Here is an 18,054-nt window from a genome sequence, read left to right as displayed (position 1 = left end):
CCTCTGTATTTGTTTTCTTATTCAACATACGTGTCCCTTGCCAGATCATGCCTCACCTTTTCCACAGATAACCCTGACATTTCTTTCTCTGGGTTTGGATGTGCAGCTGACAGTGGTATGAACTCCGTTTTCCCGACAACCCCTCTGGAAAAGAATTGCTGAGCTACAAGTCTTTTATATTTCTTGACCTAAACTAAACACAATGGATTACTAATTTCATATCTGTGAGGAATATTTATATTGCTGCTGTCACTGCCTAATATTCCTCAAAAATATTAGGTCACTTGATCCCAGCTGACTTTCTGCCTATGGCAGGGGGGCTGAACCCAATGATCTCATGAGGTTCCTTCCAGCCCCTACCCTAATATCTATGAAATCTATGAAAAATATTTTATAGGATGATAGACCCTGTATTTAACAATGTTGAAATAGGAGTGAATAAAGTCCTAAAGTGAAAAGTGAGTCAGTTCTACCATTATGCGAGCCTGGTTCTCTCAAAGGCAAGAATGAAAACTCAATATAACAACATCCTAATATTTTTACTTCACAATCCATTTGGCTTACAGATCTATTATGCAAAGAGAAATATACGGACCAAGTCATAGTCCTTTTGATTCTCGTTCTCTGCAATCCTTGAGATCCATTTTCCAGTGGCGCAGCTCAGCGGGAGAGGTAAAAGACTAGCCTATTGCCTAACACTTAGGGCATTCTCCTAGAAGGTGGGTGTTTTTTTTATTTTGGGGGGCTTTTTTAATTTTGTGTCTCAGGCCAAATCAGTCAAATCTGTTCCAAATTCTATCGACTGAGCAGAGTTCAATCATTCATGTTTATGTGGCACTACCACCACCAAGTACCCTATATCCCAAACTCTTCAGTCTGGGGCTTCAGATACCTTCAGATCCATAGCAGAAGTCCTATGTGCAAGCCCCAAGCCCAGAGGCCTCGGGTTTCAGATGAGCCCTAGTCTTGCTCGCATCTAGTTAAAAGGCCAAAGGAGCAAGCTACAGGGAAAGCCCAAGAGCAACCCGCCATCACCATAAATTGCATAGCCAAGATCCTCGCATTTGGAGACTTCTGTTGGGGTCAGCCTGGCCACAATGCAAGGGACAGGTCTCCACCCTCTAACTACACCAAGTCATTCAAAACTACCTGGTTATTTGTAGTATCTCCTCGGTCAGGTAAGTGCGGGAGATATGAAGTGGAATCCTGTTAGACAGAGAGAGGCACTGGACCTGGGTCTTCCACTTCCTGGGTGAGTACTACCTCTTCCTCCAGTCACTTTTCCAAAAAAAAAAGAAAAGAGTAATGGCTGCCACTCACTTGTCTGGGTGACTGCTTAGAGCATTCCCATTTGATTCAATCCTTCAAGGGGCTGAGGCTAAGGAATACCTGGTTTCAGGGTATTCAGTCAGGACTGGAGCAGTTCTGGGTATACATCAAAATTCCACCTACATCTTACTTTAGATCCATATTAGCCCTCTATTGGATCTAGTCCTCAGTGACTAACTGGATTATGCTAATAATAAAATAGTACACAGCAGTTGGAGCATGGGTGACTACTGAGTAGTCTCTTTGAAAAATCAGCCCATTGGTGTCTCAAGCAGGGACAAATTAAGCTACACAAAGCTAGAAGTCATTGTGTTCATATAGACTTGTCCAAGTTTTAAAAAAATTCAGGGCCCTGACACTGCTCCCTATTAAACTAATGGAAATGTTGCCATTGAGTTGAGCTAGAACAAGACTAGGAGTTAAAGCCACTGAATTCTAATCCCAGCTTTGGACAGAGAGAGCAATTTCCCTTATTAACCACTAAAAAATATTCCCTCCTTAGAATACAGCAAAGCAACAAAATACATTTGCAAATTGAAGATACAGGAAATTCCTCCCTAGACTGATTAATGAAGCTGAAGTCTCTCATATAGGAAGCACTTTAATATTTTTAAATGATTATATTAAAATCTCATCGCAAAAATAGTGTCCATTTATTAAAACTTCCTTTGATAAATTTTGTTTAGGTAACACTAATGAGATAAATTGATTTTTCAAACAAGTGTGAAGTCACATGCCAGAGCTGGAATAAGTTTTGATTTTCCATGTCTACCTAGGTATTTACAGGTCCAGTAACATTGTGGTACCAGAGTGTCTGTGAAGTTAGCATTCCAAGAGGATTGATGTAGCTTCCACATTTCATGTTGGCAACCTTTCTTATTTGTCTTCACACGAGTCAGTCTAGTTTATGGAACAGCTACGACAAGGTAACTACCTCAGAACTTCAAGTTTGCAGAAAACAAATGTAAAGGGACTTGGAGATGACTCAGAGTTAAAATACTGAAAAAATAAAAGCATCTCAAACTGACAACTATTGGACTGGCTTATGGTTTAGTTACAGAAACTGGAATACATAAAAAGCCAGGGTTCCTAGGAAGGATTCTTTCAATCACAGATGCCTTAATTCAGCAAACACTAAATAGACTTACACATATGCTCAAATGCTTTGCTGAATTGTTCCATTTTGCTGCAGATCTCAAAATTCTATAGAAGTGGACCACATAGCAGAGATTATCTAAATTATACGCTAGACCCACCAACTCCCAATCTCCATTCTGGAGAGAACTCTACTGGCAAATAAATGAACACTTTTGCATCCCAGTAAATACTAGTAGAGAGAACTCTGATTGGAGTTCTGTGAATGGAGAGGATATGGATAAGTAGGTCTCTTCATATTCATTTTCTGACACTGCCCACAATGTCAAGCCTCTTGATTACAGAAACATAAAACTGTACTGAGGGGGGCACACCTTTTGATGATATGTATCCCAGTCCCCAAATCTGCAAAATAGATCATAGTTCAGGTTAGACAACCCCAAAACCAGTTTAAGGAACATTAGACTGTAGCCAATAAATCACTTACGGATAAAGCCAGGGGAAGTGTTTCTGGCAAGCAGTTAATTAGTAGAAAAATGCAGTCTGCAGTAAACTGCAAAAATAGGAGAGGAAAGAACATACCTCAAAAAAAGGCCTTAAGATGAAATATTTCTTCTTTTCAATTGAAATACAATTTTGAGATGAAGGCTATGTCCACGCTATCCCTATACCACACTTTTGACTAGGCGTGTCTACACATACCCTTTTTAAGCGGGATTAGCCTAAACTTCCCATTTAAAGGGCACGTGTCCAAACATGTGTGCCCTTAGTGGGCCTTAAAAAAGGCAATTTTAGGCTAATCAATTTTAGGCATAAAGCAAGTATCAAATTTAGGCACAATTAAGTCATATTAGCCCACGTGTAAACAATGTGCATTAACACAGTCAATAGACACACACCCACCTTATTGCATATTAGTGCATCTGCACATGGGCTAATGTGACTTAGTTAATTGCGCCTAAAAGTTAATGCGCCTTAATTCGCATTAGCACATCTACATGTCGATATGCACGTAAATCGCCTTAATGCACCTTAAGCAAAGGCACATAAAGTTTAGGCACCTGTAAATACACATGTAGACATGCCCACTGCCTCCACACAATAAGCCCCACTCACTCACTTCCATTCCACATAGCTCAAACCTAGAAATATGGCAGTGAGGACTTCAAGGTACCACCTACCACCCTTCAGTGTCTGGAGATGTGATTTTAAATTATTCTGTTCATCCAAAACTAAACAAGACTATGAACAAAGCTAGTGATAAGATTGCAGAAATTGTATACATAGAATTTATTTCTGCTTATGTATTTCCCCTATAATTTCCTGCATTATAATGAAAAAATGTTCCTTTAGGAAACCAACTAAACAGCCTGTATTTAAAAGTATGCTCTCCTTTTGTGTAAAAGTGACTTCATCTGTCTACACTTTAATATTAAAAAACATTGGATAGGAGCATCCCATTCCTCTAGTCCATCTCTCACTCTCCACTTTTAATTTCCCATTTGCAAAGAGATGTTCTTGAAAAATCAAAATGAGAAAGTGTTGCATGACACAGAAACAGAAAATATATTCATTTAACCAAAGTGGGTTTCACAAAAAGCCTGCATCAGAGATCTGTTGTTTCTTTACATTGAAGGAAGAAAAACTAGAGTAAGAAATTTCTTCCTGACTTAAAATCTGGTGAATGGTTTGAACATTTTTACTAAAGGAAGAATAATTGTCATCAGAATGCAACCAAGAATCATGAAGACTATACAAATGACAGGGGAACAATAAAGAGCAATGGTCTCACAGATTAAAGAAAACATGCTTCACCAGCCCCTAGAACTTTTGAAAAAACACCTGTAGGTCAGAAATAAGATGAAACATCCAGAGGGACTAGGAGGGAAATGCTAACCTAAGGGGTTGGAGCATTTCAAAAAAATTGAAGAGTTTTGCTGAGTTAATTTCAAAAAATGAAAATATTTTGAGATTGTTCAGAGACAAACTAAGTTTCTGAGACTGGCTAGAAGTGATACAGTAAATAGGACACTGAACAACTAAAGAAATCAGTTCTATAATATGGTAAAAAAAAATGAAAGGGAAGCAAGCTGATTTCTATTTCACTTCAGTCTGTCTAAGACTGACAAGCTGTGGTCATAAAAATGACTTGTACATACAACATTTTGTTCAGACCAGGAGTGGCCAACCTGCGGTGCTCATGGGACAGGCAGCCTCTGTGTGGCATGTAGTAGATCAGGGAGAGGACAGGCAGCACTGCGGCAGATAGCACAGGATGCAGAAAGTACGTCAGCAGATTGGGCAGGGAACAAAAAGCAAAGAACCAGATCGGGCAGGAGAATGAGGGGATAATTTTTGGCACATCTGCTAAAACGTTTGGCCCCTACTGATTTATACAATTCAAATAGCCTACCTGCTTATATACACATTTCCCTAATTTTTAGGCTATCAATTTTAGTGAAAAATGTGTGTGTTAAGATGAAATATACAGAACATTAACATCTTAAAATGAAATGGAGGAAGAAGAAACTGCATATTTCATAAGTTTCTGTATTTATGAACACAAAAAATATTCATTCCATTGTAACTGCTGTTATCCTTGGAATGGGTACTTGGGCAGCAACTGTCTGCTAGCAAAAATATAAGTCTCTCTTCATGGCCAGGTCCAGTACTATCAGAAGGCAGGGCATACCTATGCACCTTTATAGAATAACTAAATAAGATAGTCCTCTCTCTCTCAGCTTCAACATTGCCATGAGTTAATCATTTAACCAAAGACTGCCTCCATGGTTCACAGGTACATGTTGAATGTAGTACATGCCTAAGATGAACATTGGTCACTAACAACCCCTTGGACTCAATATTCCAGATACAGCCTTTATGTCTTTCTTTGCCTTTAATCCATATTAGGAATCTTCCTCATATTTCAGATTAAATCTTGGATGGCTCATTTCTAAAGAGTTAAACTACCCTATAAACTATATGCATAAAGCTGAGCCAAAGAGGGTAGTTGGTGTTCAGTGTTCACAGACTTTTTTTCCCCTAAAGGAAGGTATATACATATACTTTATTGTCTTCTGTGAATCATTACTCTCAAGCCTCTCAAACACCTATATTTTTTTCCTGCAGGATGCCATTATCAAACTGATTATTCTGTGGGATGCTGTTATCACATTGATTATTGACGCAAAGCAGCTGCACATGCCAGATTGAATTATTAATGGCTTAAATCATCTGGTGATCTGACACCACAATCTGTGTAATTGTGTTCAGTGACAGCACATCCTTCTTACTGGAAATGATATAATTGGATCTGTTGAGGTACAAACTGAATATGCACAACACCATTCCCCAGGTTTTGTACAAACAGGTCTTTGCTTTATCTACTTTTTACACAGAGACACTTTATAGCTTCCCAAGCCCAAGGCCTTAATTCAAAAGCATGGGAAAAGCCAAAAGGCCTGCTGCTGTGTCCTAGTAGACAGCCTGCTGACTCCCCAGGCCCAAGTTCCTGGCTTCAAAACCCACAGCCGGCTTCCCAGAGACTCCTTGTCTGTGCATGGTTTTTGTCTTTTCTTTTTGTAGGCCAGGGGGAGGAGTGACTGAAATTTCCCAACCCTTACTGCTTAAAGGGTCTAAGAGAGCAAGCAGAGTGTCATCATCCACTGGGATACACAGCTTAGTGAGTAGAGCTAGGAGCTGAATCAAGGATTGCAGGAATGGGGGGCCAGAAACCACAAACCAAGAACCAAATACCAAACTAGGGCCAGAATCTGGAAATCAGAGGCCTAGTTACCAAACCTGAAGAATAATCCACAGGTCAAACAAATTGGGTCAAGAGCCAGGAAACAGATCCACAGGAAAATCCAAGAACCAGAAAAGCCAAAGGCATTGCCAGGACAAGAGTTGCTCAGAAATCATAGACAAATAGATTGTGCAACAAGGCTTAGGGGCTGGAGGACTTCCTTAAAAGCAGCTCCAGGACCAATCAGAAGAAAGGCCAGGGGGTCAGCTGGCCTTGATCATTATGTTAAGTGACAATGAACCCAGTTACCAGGGCTGTAGCGGGAGTTTGATTGAGCCTTACACACCTGTCTTGGTTACCCAGGCTGAAGGGAAGAACCTTGTACAGAGCCACTGAGGTGCTCTGTGTCTTTGGGGCTAGGTGCTGTACCTGGAAATGGAAGGTTGTGAGTTCAGGGCTCTGTGTAGCAACTTCTGTCTAGGCACCTGCAGACAATTTTTTTTCTCCTTCCAGGGCAATGCAAGCACAGCTCAAATGAGTTCCTGAGCCCACCTTATCAGGGGGCTCCAAGATGCAAAGTTGCAGGGCTTGGCACAGCATGGTGAAACCCCTTTGCATGCCTTGCCAAGTCCCTGATTCCATCCCACACTTCATTCTTTCCACAAGCTAGTGCCCATTCCATTCCCCAGATCTCTGCCCCTCATGATCTCCGTATCCTACCTTCTTCCTTCTTCTGGCACTCTTCCCAAGACTAGTTCCCGCTGTGACCAAGGCCAGGCTGCTGACCCTAGCCTAATCCTCCCACCCAGGAGCTAGCACCTACTTCCCACTCCCTGCTTGAATCCTTCTGTTGGCCCTATGGTCCAGGGCAGCCTCACACCAACCTTCAAATCCTGGCTTCCACCTTCACTCTTGGTTGCCCTTTCAGGCCTTATCTTCCTGCATCTCTTCAATCTCCAGGCCACAGTAGCCTCATGCTAGTGTTGGCCCTTCTTTCCTTCCCTACCCTTCTAATTCAACAGTCTCTGCCCACCAATGTTCAGATCCCTATTTCATCCTCCTACCTTCTTTTGGAGTATATCAGAGGTGACTGCTGGTCCTCCAAAATTGTTCTCTGGATGGTGGACCTGTGGTGATGATAGCAGTAGCAGACAGACCTGCAGAAATGGCCAGAGAATACTAGAAGACTTACAGTGTTGTGGCTGTAGCAACAGGTTCTGCAACTATGGCAATTCTCACAGCAACAAGTAGCTCTTGAATTCCAAAAACAGGCAGAGCTTTCAGCATCAACTCATGTCATATTCAGCTCTCTCTAACAGTGTCCCTGGTGTCAAGGGTGAGGAGAAAGCAGGATGTCTTATGAAGTTACATCACCAGTATCCTCTAGTGGCAACTCCAGCTCTACAATTTAACTGAATGGACACAAAAGAACACGGAGGGAGCTGATTCATGTAGTTCTCTAGCCCTCCACAGACCATATTTGAGAGCATTGTGGACTATCATCTTGGGAATCACACTGCTGGTAAGAGGTTACCATGACCTTCAGGAAGATGTGTTCTCAAGAACTATATCCACCACCTCTCAGGAGAATGCCCTAACCCTCAGCCTAATCTGGGTGGGAGCACAAACAGGATGAATCTGTGCCACTATACAGAGAAAAAGTCAATATTGATTAGAAAAGAAAAAGAACACAAAAGGGAATTTGACTCTGTAGATCGTGGTTAGGACAGTTACCTGTGAGGTAATCCTGGGCTCTGACTCTGCTCTTAATGCATTTAATCTGATGACTGTTTAATGTAAAATACAAAAATTGGCCTTGGAGCAGAGGATGGAACCCAGGATTCAGTCCTCTGTTTCAGAGGGTGCTCAAACCAGCAGGCTACAATACATGTGTGGTGTCTCACTCTTGTTTTTTTGCCTCCAAAAGTGAATCCTGGTCCTGCATCAGTAAGCCAGCTTCAATAAAGGGAATGGAAGTTCTGCCCCCACCTCCCATCTAGAACCTGTAGCCTGATGGGTAGGGCACTCTATGGAAGGTGGGAGATTTGAATTTGAACCCTCTCAGACACAGGAGGTACAGTAGGAGAAACTTCCCTTAACTCTGCATTTCCTGCTTCTCAGTGATTTAAAGCAGGGCTGTGCAACTGGCAGCCTGTGGTTACCTGCCCCACTGCTATATGGCAGTGGAGGACCTAAGGGTCTACACAGCCCACACAGTCAGGGAGATCCTCAGGGAGTGTGCATGTGTGTGTCCAGTGTGCAGCCCATGCAGTCTATAGCCCAGGGACTGTACACAGGTGCTAAGTGCAGCCCCCTGGCCTCTCCAAAGTGAACTTGAAACCACAAAAATGTGGGCTTTATATACATTTTAATTAGTCTATAAGGTACACATCTACCCTGCCTTCTTTCCAAGCTTGAACAGCCCCAGTTTAAAGTAGAGATGTATTCACCAGGCTAGAATAGTACAAAGCAATGCTGGTTAACCTTAACGCTGAGTTACTGAAGTTTTGGGACCATTAATACACTTAAATATTTTGTTCATCACTAAACCAAAAAAGAAATAAAAGTAAATAATGAAATTGTTACATCGGTGTTTTGCAACCTGTAAATGAATGCACTGAATGAATGACCCCAGGTCTGCATATTTATCATGGTCATACAGAAATTTATTCATAATTATAAAATACAGCTTTTATGGATATCTTCAGCACAGTGTTACCTGAGTTAGATTTAAATCAGTGGGCCAAACAGTTATGAATTTGCCATGTTACAATAGGAGCTTTTTTAAACCTGGTAGTTAGGGTGACCATCTGTTTTAGCCAGGACAATCTCAGATTTCAGGGGCCGGTCCCGGCTGGCTGTTGGAAATTATAATGGGTGTCCCAGAAATGCAGAGGTGTGGGGTGCAATTTGGCCAGGAGTCAGAGCAGCACAGACTGCCTTGCAGGTGGGCATGCAGTTCTTCCCCCTCCCTCACTGCCCTCCACTGACTTGTGACAGCACAGGGGCAGGACAGGGGTGGAGCCAGTGTCCCAGATTCCCCAAATGATGTCCCACATTTCCAGGATTTCCATATGGTCAGCCTACTGGTGGTGGAACAGTAGTTTCTGATCCAGATAAATTCAGAGATCTTTGAAAGTAACAGATTTCTAGTACCAAACTTCAGCCTGGTGCTAAATGAACACATTCACAGGCTAGTGGAAACCATTATGTTCATCCTACGCTACCCTCCATAGCTGACCAAAGAACCTTATGCAGTAATCTCTGCATCCAGCCCATATTCTGTTAGGATTAGAGCACATCTTCAGTTTAAAGATTGAAAGGTTTCCAATGATGAAGGAACCCCAAGAGCTACCCCTCTTCATCTGTAAGTAATTTGTTGCAGAAGTTAATTATGAAGCTGTTAAAAAAGTATCTCATTTCTAACCTGAATTTGTCTACTTTTGGCCTCCACTCACTTCACTCTGTACTGTCTTTTTCTGATGGATTAGAGAGCTTTCTACTCCCACTTAGCTCTTCCCTGGACAGTACATGTGGCCTGTGATAAAGTTACCTCTTAACCTGTTCTTGAATAAACTAGCTTCTTAAGTCTATTGTTGTAAAATGGTTTCCAGGCCTCAGATCATTCTTACTATTCTTTTATGAGCATTTTCCAATTTTAAACATCATTTGTTAAATATGGACGTGTGAACTGGCCCTGTTCAAGTGATGGCCTCCCAGATTACTCCTGATGTTCCCCTACATATCTGAGGAACATATTCACTGGGCACAGCTACATGAGATGCTATGTTGCCGTAGTGACAAGCTATGGCGATGTACCATCAGTGGGAATAAATCGTGATGCAAATGCTGCTGCACAATAGCAAAGAACTACTGCATAGTAGCTCATTGCTACTGCACAGTATGGTCAGAAATGACCCATGTGTGGCTGAGACTGTGCAGTAAGCAGTTTTAGCTAAAGCAAGTACTAAATGACTGCAGCAAGTACTAAATGACTGCACTGTAACAACTGTGCAGTCAGGTGCACGTGTAAAGGCACACACTAGGAGCTCACCAAGAGCTCATGTCCTCTTTGCTATATGCTGTATTTATTTGTATATACTGTATTTACTCTAATATAAGATGAAGTTTCTCCCCCTCAGTATGGGGGGGAAAAGCCCCTCATCTTATATTTGCATATGAAACAGAGAGTGGTCAGGGCCAGTCAGACCCATAGCAGCCTGCTACCCACTCTAATTCCTCTCTGCAACTCCACCCTACTCATTTCCCTTCCTCTTATTGTCAGGTCCAGCTGGGCTCTGGCTCAGCCTGAGGTCTCTCCCAGAACAGAGCACATGAAAACTCCTTCCTCTGCACTCCAAGTCAGCAGCGCCAACATTGTTACAGCCAGGCAAGGGCTAAGTTTCCACATGCTGTGTTTTGGGAGGGAGCAGCTTTAGCAGCATCTGACAGTAAAAGGAGTTGGGGGGAAGAGGCAGAGATTGGAGAGAGTTTAGTTGGGGGGGAAGGGGGAGAGACTAGGGGGAATGGAGGGAGAGGCAGAGGCTTTGGGGAGCTGGGGTTGGGAGGTGCAGGTGTCAGGGGGGCAGGCAGGATGCAGGGGTCAGAAGTGGGGAGGTAGAGGGTAAGGGAGCCACCCCCTCCCCCCCAACCACTGTTTTCCCTGTTGCAGCAGTGTGGGGAGGGGGAGTCGAGACAACCCTTCAATACTTAGATTCTATACCTGGGGAATTAAAATAAATGTATACATTTTTCATATATAGAATCTAATTATTTAGGGGTTGTTTTATATTCAGGGTCATCTTATATTCAAATAAATGCAGTACCATGATTCCAATGCCTTTTCAGTGTCACTTCATTCTAGGAGACAGTCCCCATATTTCAAGTGTGGTCTGCATGCTTTGTTCCTGTTTCTATGACCTTCCATTTGATTGTATTAAAATGAATATTGTTCTGAGTTCACTTCAGCAAAGGAACCAGGTTAGCCTGAACAACTGGAAATCCCCCTATTGTCACATGTCACTTGGCCAATTTTTGTGTCATCTACAAATGTTACCACTGATGCTTTTAAACTTGTTTCCAGAATATTTGTAGTCATTGAATAGCATTGAGCTGAAACAGATCCTTGCAGGACTTCAATGTAAATATCTCCAAGACATTACTGTTTCCAAAATGCTGACATTATTGCAATCTATCAGTTATACAATTTTGAATCCCTTTGTATGCTACTACTTTTTTATTCAGAATATCATGAGGGAAGAAACAAAATGCCACAAAACTCTGTTGTGTCAGCACAGTTGCCTTCATCAACCAAATTTGTAATCTTTTCCAAGTGCAGTACCATGCTATCTGATGAGACATTATTTTCCATTATACCCTGTGAACTGACGCTAATACAAATAATGTTTTCAGTCTCTATGGGCACACCTATATGTGACACTTTGAGCGCATTATGCTAAATCTATTGCACATTAATGTGGTGGGCAAACCCGTGCTAATGTGTTAATGCACAACAGATTTAGTCTAATGTTCATTAAGGGTGCTAAAAAAGCATTAATCTACGGTAATGCGCAGTAACATGAATTACAGTGCCTTAAGCTAGTACCTGTCATTAGAGGTACTAAACTTAATGCGCTGTAATTACGATACATTAATGAACATGTAGACATGCCCTGTGAATTGCACCCTTTGTTTGGCATTAGACAGGATGGATGCTGATGGAGGCCCCAAACAATGAAAAGTCTACCATGGTAGTGCCATAATATAGCTACAACTCTTCCTTTTCTACTGGACTAAAAGGAGCTACAACTTCCAGGCAAGTAGAAAGATGATGAGCAAGGACTTGTAAAAATGGGCTCAAAAATGTCCCAGCTTACTGCATACACTGCAGCATCTCTTCTGGCTGGGCTTGCATGTACCCTCTGACAAAAGCTAAAGCTCTCCCCAAACCAGTGGAAAACCTGGGAAAGCAGATGTGCCACTGACTTGCAACCATCCCTCCCCCTTTTATATTCTGACATAGTCTTCCTGCAGGATGCAGGTGGCCAGGTTGGTAGGGGTGGGACAGCAGTTCAGCCTAACATGGAAGTGGTGCAACAATGCTGACTTTAATAAAGAGAACACAAGAATCTGGCCCTTTGAATCTCATACTTGCCTTAGAGGGGGGAGAAGGAGCAAGTCTGATCTATGTGATGATGACATGCTGGCAAAAACAAATGCATAAGAGATTTAATCACCTTAATAATAAAGCTCCGTCTCTATTTGCATACACAGATCACATAACCACACCAGAAGTGTCCTTTCAAGTAGCTGGCTTAGACTACACATGAAGTCTACCCAGTTAGTTATGGCAGTTGTGGCAACTGGCTTGCATCATTGCAGGGGGAGAGCTCTGACAATCTGGTCCCAAATGTATTAACAGTATAGATGTTATCAAACATGAAGCAAGCAACAAGCCTTAACATTTTTTTGCAGAAAGGCCCTGTGACACTTGCTGCTGAAATTAAAACTTCTTCCAGTGTGTTGTTTTTGTAACAATGACTTTATTAACAGGGACTAAATAAAGGATTAAAACACATTATAACTTTATTGAAACATGTAGGACAGTTTTGAAACATGTAGATCATACATATTTATGAGCTGTACACCTGTTACAGAACTACATGAATCGTTTCCTTTAAATATTTGTGAAACATTCTCCATTATTTGGTAATGGTTCTCAACAAATTCTCTCTATGCAATAGCCCTGGTGAAGCACTTGCTTACCCGGAAAAAAGATGTCACTCGATCAGCCAAGGTGCCCAAATGAATGTAAGATCATCTCACATCTTAATTAACACTGTCGGATTGTCAGCCTTAAATCTACAGAGAGGATTCAAATCTGCCCTCAGATGTATGAAACTCCTGCTGCTGTTCCTGTGTACTTCACTGAAGGAAGGTATGGAGTCAGGGTGTCTTTCACATAGAGGTTCCTCTGCGTCTCTGAGGAAAACTGGAGGACTCCTGTATGTTCTGGTTTTCAGCCTTTACACATGCACGCACACATATACACACGCACACACTTTTGAGGTTCAAGCAGAAGCAACCATCCCTCCAGACCAAGGGGAACTAGAGAGAACACTGCTTCATTTGCCAAGAGGCTCACTGTTTAGCATGGGAGCTTTTCTCCACCCTCCACCCCATTTACCCCGCCCCGTCCTTAACACATTCCCAAGTCCCTCCATTCTTCCAGCCTGGGGAACTTCACATCAGCGTTGGGCGGTGGGGCTCACAGCAGCAGTCAAACAACCGGCGTCTCCATGCTGCTCCCTTGCCACACAAAGGCGCTGCCGCCAGTGCTGCCATTGCAAGGCTGCGGGGCTGCCAGGCAAAGAGGCAGTGGATTCCGAGGGGCACGGGGCAGGCGTGCTCCCCCCCTTCCTTGCCGTGGCTGTTTCCCCTCAGCGAAGCCCGGCTTTCCCTACATCTAGTCTCCACTGGGACATTAGAAAACAAGCCCCAGCTCAGCTCGTGGCGGGCGGCGGACAGGCGGGCAGGGCGCGCACTCCAGGCGGGAGGTGGGGGCGGAGGACGAGGCCCGGCAGGCGGGGCGGGCTGCGGGCTGGCGCGGGCGCCGCGAGGCACGACGAGCTGCAGGGACGTGTCCCCGCGGGCTCCCGAGGGCGCGCTCGCCAGGCCGGGCGGGGTCGGTGCTTGGCGGGGAGCCCGTCACAGGCACTTCAACAGGAAGGAGTTGCAGGAGGTTCCCCGGGGGCAGCCGCACAGCTTCCCGATGCGGGCGCCCTTCCTCAGCGCGCACTGCTCGCCCGCGTCGCACTGCCGACAGACAGCAAGGCCGGCTCAGCGCCCGGCCAGCCCCGCCGGCGGAGTGCGGCCGGGCCCGGGCGGGCCGGGGGAGCCGCGCGGCAGGACCGCTCGCCGGAGGCCGGGGAGGCGGTGGGGGGGGGGGGATCCCGGGACCTGCCCCCGCCCCTCGCCCCTCCCGGGCCGCCCGGGGGTCGGGCCCGGGCTCGCTCACTCACCATGGGCACCTGCCCGAACTTCTTCTCGTAGAGCGGCAGCCGCTTGCTCTTCAGCTTCTCCAGCACCTCCTGCAGCGCCTCGATCTGCCGCACGGACCCCGAGCCCGTCAGCGCGGGGCCCACGCGCCCGCCCCCCCGCGCCGCCCCGCAGGCAGCGCCCCTCCCGCCCGGCCCCGGGAGCCTCCTACCAGCTCCTTCTCGTGGGACGCGTCCTCGGCGGCGGGGTAGAGGTCGAGGGCGCGGGGCCGCAGCAGGGGCTCGGCCCGGGGCTGGTCCTGGCCGCGGGCGCCCAGCAGCAGCAGCAGGGCGGCGCCGAGCAGCGCGAGCAGCCGGGCGCTGTCCATGGTGCTGGCGCGCCGCCCCGCGCCCGCGCCCGCTTTATAGAGGCGGCCGGGCCGGGCCGGGCCCGCGCGGAGCTGCGTCAGTGCCCCCCGCCCGCCCGGCCGCCCCCGGCGCCACGCAGCGGCCTCGGTCTCTGCCTCGGCCCGCCGGGAAGGAGGGAGGGACCCGCTCCCGCCCCCGCCCCAGCGCCCGGGAGCCGGGGGGGCGAGACTGTGCCATATTGCGTGTGCCCCGAGACGGGCGCACACCGACATATACGCACACAGACGCGCACGCACATACACACGCGTGCACAGACGTACAGACACACAAACACGGACGAGTACACACACACGCACATACACGGGTGCACAGACACATGCACACACACATACACGGGTACACACAGACGTGTACGCCCATACACACAGACGTGTACACACACACGGGTGGACAGACACGTACACACACATATATACACACACAGACGTGTGTATACACACGGGTGCACAGACATGTACACACACATACACATACTCGAATGCACACGCGCGCATATGCACACAGATCAGCGTGCGCAGAAGCACACAGACGCGCACGCACACACACACGTGTGTGTGTGTGTGTGTGTGTGTGTGTGTGTGTGTGTGTGCGTGTGTGTGTGTGTGTGTGTGAACCGAGGCCTTTTGCACGTCTGCAGCTTTCCTCCGGCCAGACTGCTCTCCGCTGCAAGCGGTGGAGGGAGTCCAGCTCCGCACGGATTAACGACGCCGCTCCTTTTCCCGGCACTGATCTGTCAGGGAAGTGGCGAGAGCCCCGCACGGGGTCCTTTCCCTTAGCCCTGCAGTGGGCACTACCCCAGGTTAACAGCTGGGGACAAGCGAGCCCTCAGCCCCGCGCCTCGGGGCACCGGGATGCCCGAGCAGCAGGGAGGGACAACACGCGCTCCGGGCAGAGCGAGCCCGGTGGCGGGGGAGCGCCGCGGCCAGCGGAGAAAGGGAGAGCGGGAAATGTGAATACAAGCCAGGGACCAGCTTGGAGCAGCCTGATGGGTCTTCACCTCCAGTCTCCAGCCCAGGTCCACTGCAACCCCAAAACGCAGCCCATTGCCCCAGACCACTTGGTTTCTCTGAGTAGGTGTGCCCTTTAGAAGCTCCCGGCATCTTCCAGTAGGATATCCATCACCAAGGAGCGGGAAATTTGGCACATGACCCCCATCCCTTTCCAACAACACCGACCCTTCTTTTACAGCCTCGGGAGCTCTGATGGTGAAAAGCAGAATGATCAGACCCGGTTCCCAGATGCTTAGCTAAACTTGTAACTGTTCAGAATGAAATGTTCCATGAGAAGAGGCTGCCACAAGTTGTTTTAAAACAGGCATATATACAGACGTCAGCCAAAAGAGTTCAGGCATTTCTGAGAACAAGATCCAAGAGGGGGAAATTGTTTTCCCATGTTAAGAACAAAAAATCTTGTAATTGTTTCCTTGCAAAACTGCAGCATGCCATGTTTTGAAACAAGGTGTTGCCTCGTGCTAATTGTTAAGGAAATGTGTCTTTCTGGGGAGCAAGAAAAATCCCTGAACAGGCTGAATTATAAACTCTTGAAAAATATGATTTTGCACATGGTTAGTAAATAAAATGTTGTCAGAGCCTAGAGTTGACTGTCTCAGCTCTGTCTGGTATTCAGATCCACCCCAGGAATGTGGGGAGTATCCTGGAAGGACTGAGCATGCATCCCGGTATTAGCATGTGACTGGATGCTTCAAAGAAGAACATGTGTATAAAGATGTGCATTTTCTGGAGAGCTTTGAATTTCCCCTTCAGCAGCTGGACTGAGCAGCCACCTGATAGGGAATAAAGGCTATTTTGGTTTCTGGTTGATTTCCTTTATTCACTGGTAAATCAGCAACAGTGGAGCTGGAAAAGTGTCCTTGTACGTTGCAATACTTAGCAGCTAAATTCTCTAAAAAATCATTTGCATTGGATGTGCAACAGCATGGAGGTGTTGTAATACGGAGCCAGGGGCTCCTATTCCTTACTAGAGAGACTACAGCAGAAACAGCCCCAGGCAGCTGAACAGAGGTCAGCTGCAGGAGGTAAAGCAGAAAGGGAACAACTACAGCCCAGGTGTAATAAGCTGCCCATTAAGATGAGGACCAAGTCTGCAGCTGGTTAAGAGAACACCTGACAGGAAGTGGGGGAGCCCAGGGGATATAAACCTAGGTGCAGGATTAGAGTAGCCCTAGAGGGCTCTATAGTCACCCCAGGCCTTGTCCCACCACAGTGTGCAAGACTTTATGGAAATTGCTCATTCCACTTGCTTAGAGCTACTATGATAATGAAAAGTGGAGCTGAGAACAGGGAGATTGTCTGTCCTGTACTCTCAACGATCCCTATGGTAGAGGGCTGTGGAGGGCTATGATATGATAGAGGTCTGGGGGTGGGGACAGACTCTGGCACTGGCTCAACAAGAAGATGGGGAATGGGAGCTGGCAGAGAAAACAGAGATGAGGTCAAAGTGGAAGCCAGGGATGAAGATCAGAAGACTAGGAGAAGAAACCTAGCACAGAAGATTAGGGCTAAGAGTAGGGAGAAAGACTGGGATTTGACTTAGGAGCTTAGAGGCAAAGTTTAGAACTGGTTGGGCAAGGAGACCAGGACTATACTAAGGAACTCAGGAAGGCTGGAGACAGGGTTTGTCTAGGCAAGGAGAACCTTGAGGAGGTGGTGATTGGACCAGACTTGCACAGACTGGCTACATACAGGGACTGAGCAGAGGGGTCAGATGCATGGAGAGCAAAAGCAGAAGGACCTGTTCCTAGCTGACACGTTCTTAGTTCAAAGCCTGGAATTCAAGATTCAGGAATCTCAAAATTCCTCTGCTGTAGCAGATAGCTGTATAACCCACCAGCAAATCCTGTCTTTCATATTCCTCCTATGGCTGATCCACATAGAGCACGTTTACATGTGTCGTTATGTGTTACTGCGCCATGATTTAGTACTTCCCTTTGGAAGTACTAAATTACGGCACAGTAACAGCCCATACTGCACCATACGTGCGGTGCAGTTATTTTTGGCAGCTACTTCACCATAGTGGCACGCTATACCAGGGAAGTGCATCACTATGGTGAAGTAGCTGCTGGTCTGTGGACACTATGTCACCAGAGTGCATTGCTATAGGGACCTAGCATCATGTGTAGGTGCACTCATAGAGGATGACAACACATTACTGGTATTAGTAACTGTTTGCTCAAATGTCAGAAGTCTATGCCATGGAACAAAAGGGTCCAACCCTGCTGATGACCCATGTGAGATTATCTTGGGTTGACAATAAAATTTCCTACTTTAAAAAAGAAGCTAAAGTTGCAAAGTCAGGTGAAAGTAAGGATATGTTAGAAATAAGATTGTCCATGTAATTTTAAATTTTGCAACCTTGTGGATATGTATTATGAAACAGTGCTTAATAACACAATTTCATGCTATTTTTTCAGGAAGATGCCAAGTACAGTCAATGCAAACAGACCAGGGTGTAGGTAGTGAA

At 45.9% G+C, this 18,054-nt stretch overlaps 1 protein-coding gene across 1 annotated transcript; it reads right to left on the bottom strand.

The window, feature by feature from the left end:
* Positions 1-12,691: 12,691 nt before the first annotated feature.
* CARTPT (CART prepropeptide) lies at positions 12,692-14,562 on the bottom strand. The gene is made up of 3 exons (XM_059725085.1): positions 14,379-14,562; positions 14,191-14,274; positions 12,692-13,984 (listed from the first exon to the last, which is right to left on the bottom strand). The coding sequence occupies exons 1-3, from the start codon at positions 14,532-14,534 to the stop codon at positions 13,877-13,879; spliced, it is 348 nt and encodes a 115-aa protein (XP_059581068.1). The 5' UTR covers positions 14,535-14,562; the 3' UTR covers positions 12,692-13,876.
* Between the last annotated feature and the right edge of the window lie 3,492 nt (positions 14,563-18,054).

This window comes from Alligator mississippiensis, chromosome 3 (genome assembly GCF_030867095.1).
Source record: "Alligator mississippiensis isolate rAllMis1 chromosome 3, rAllMis1, whole genome shotgun sequence".
NCBI classification, from domain to species: domain Eukaryota; kingdom Metazoa; phylum Chordata; order Crocodylia; family Alligatoridae; genus Alligator; species Alligator mississippiensis.
The sequence above is the reverse complement of the archived record's forward strand: the minus strand, read 5'-3'. Positions and strand labels throughout refer to the sequence as shown.

Excerpts from the sequence above, each read along its gene's own strand:
- CARTPT (XM_059725085.1), bottom strand. The coding sequence starts at position 14,534 with ATGGACAGCGCCCGGCTGCTCGCGCTGCTCGGCGCCGCCCTGCTGCTG. Across the intron at positions 14,275-14,378 it reads CGTCCCACGAGAAGGAGCTG|ATCGAGGCGCTGCAGGAGGT; the intron begins GTAGGAGGCTCC and ends TCCGTGCGGCAG. Across the intron at positions 13,985-14,190 it reads AGTTCGGGCAGGTGCCCATG|TGCGACGCGGGCGAGCAGTG; the intron begins GTGAGTGAGCGA and ends GTCTGTCGGCAG.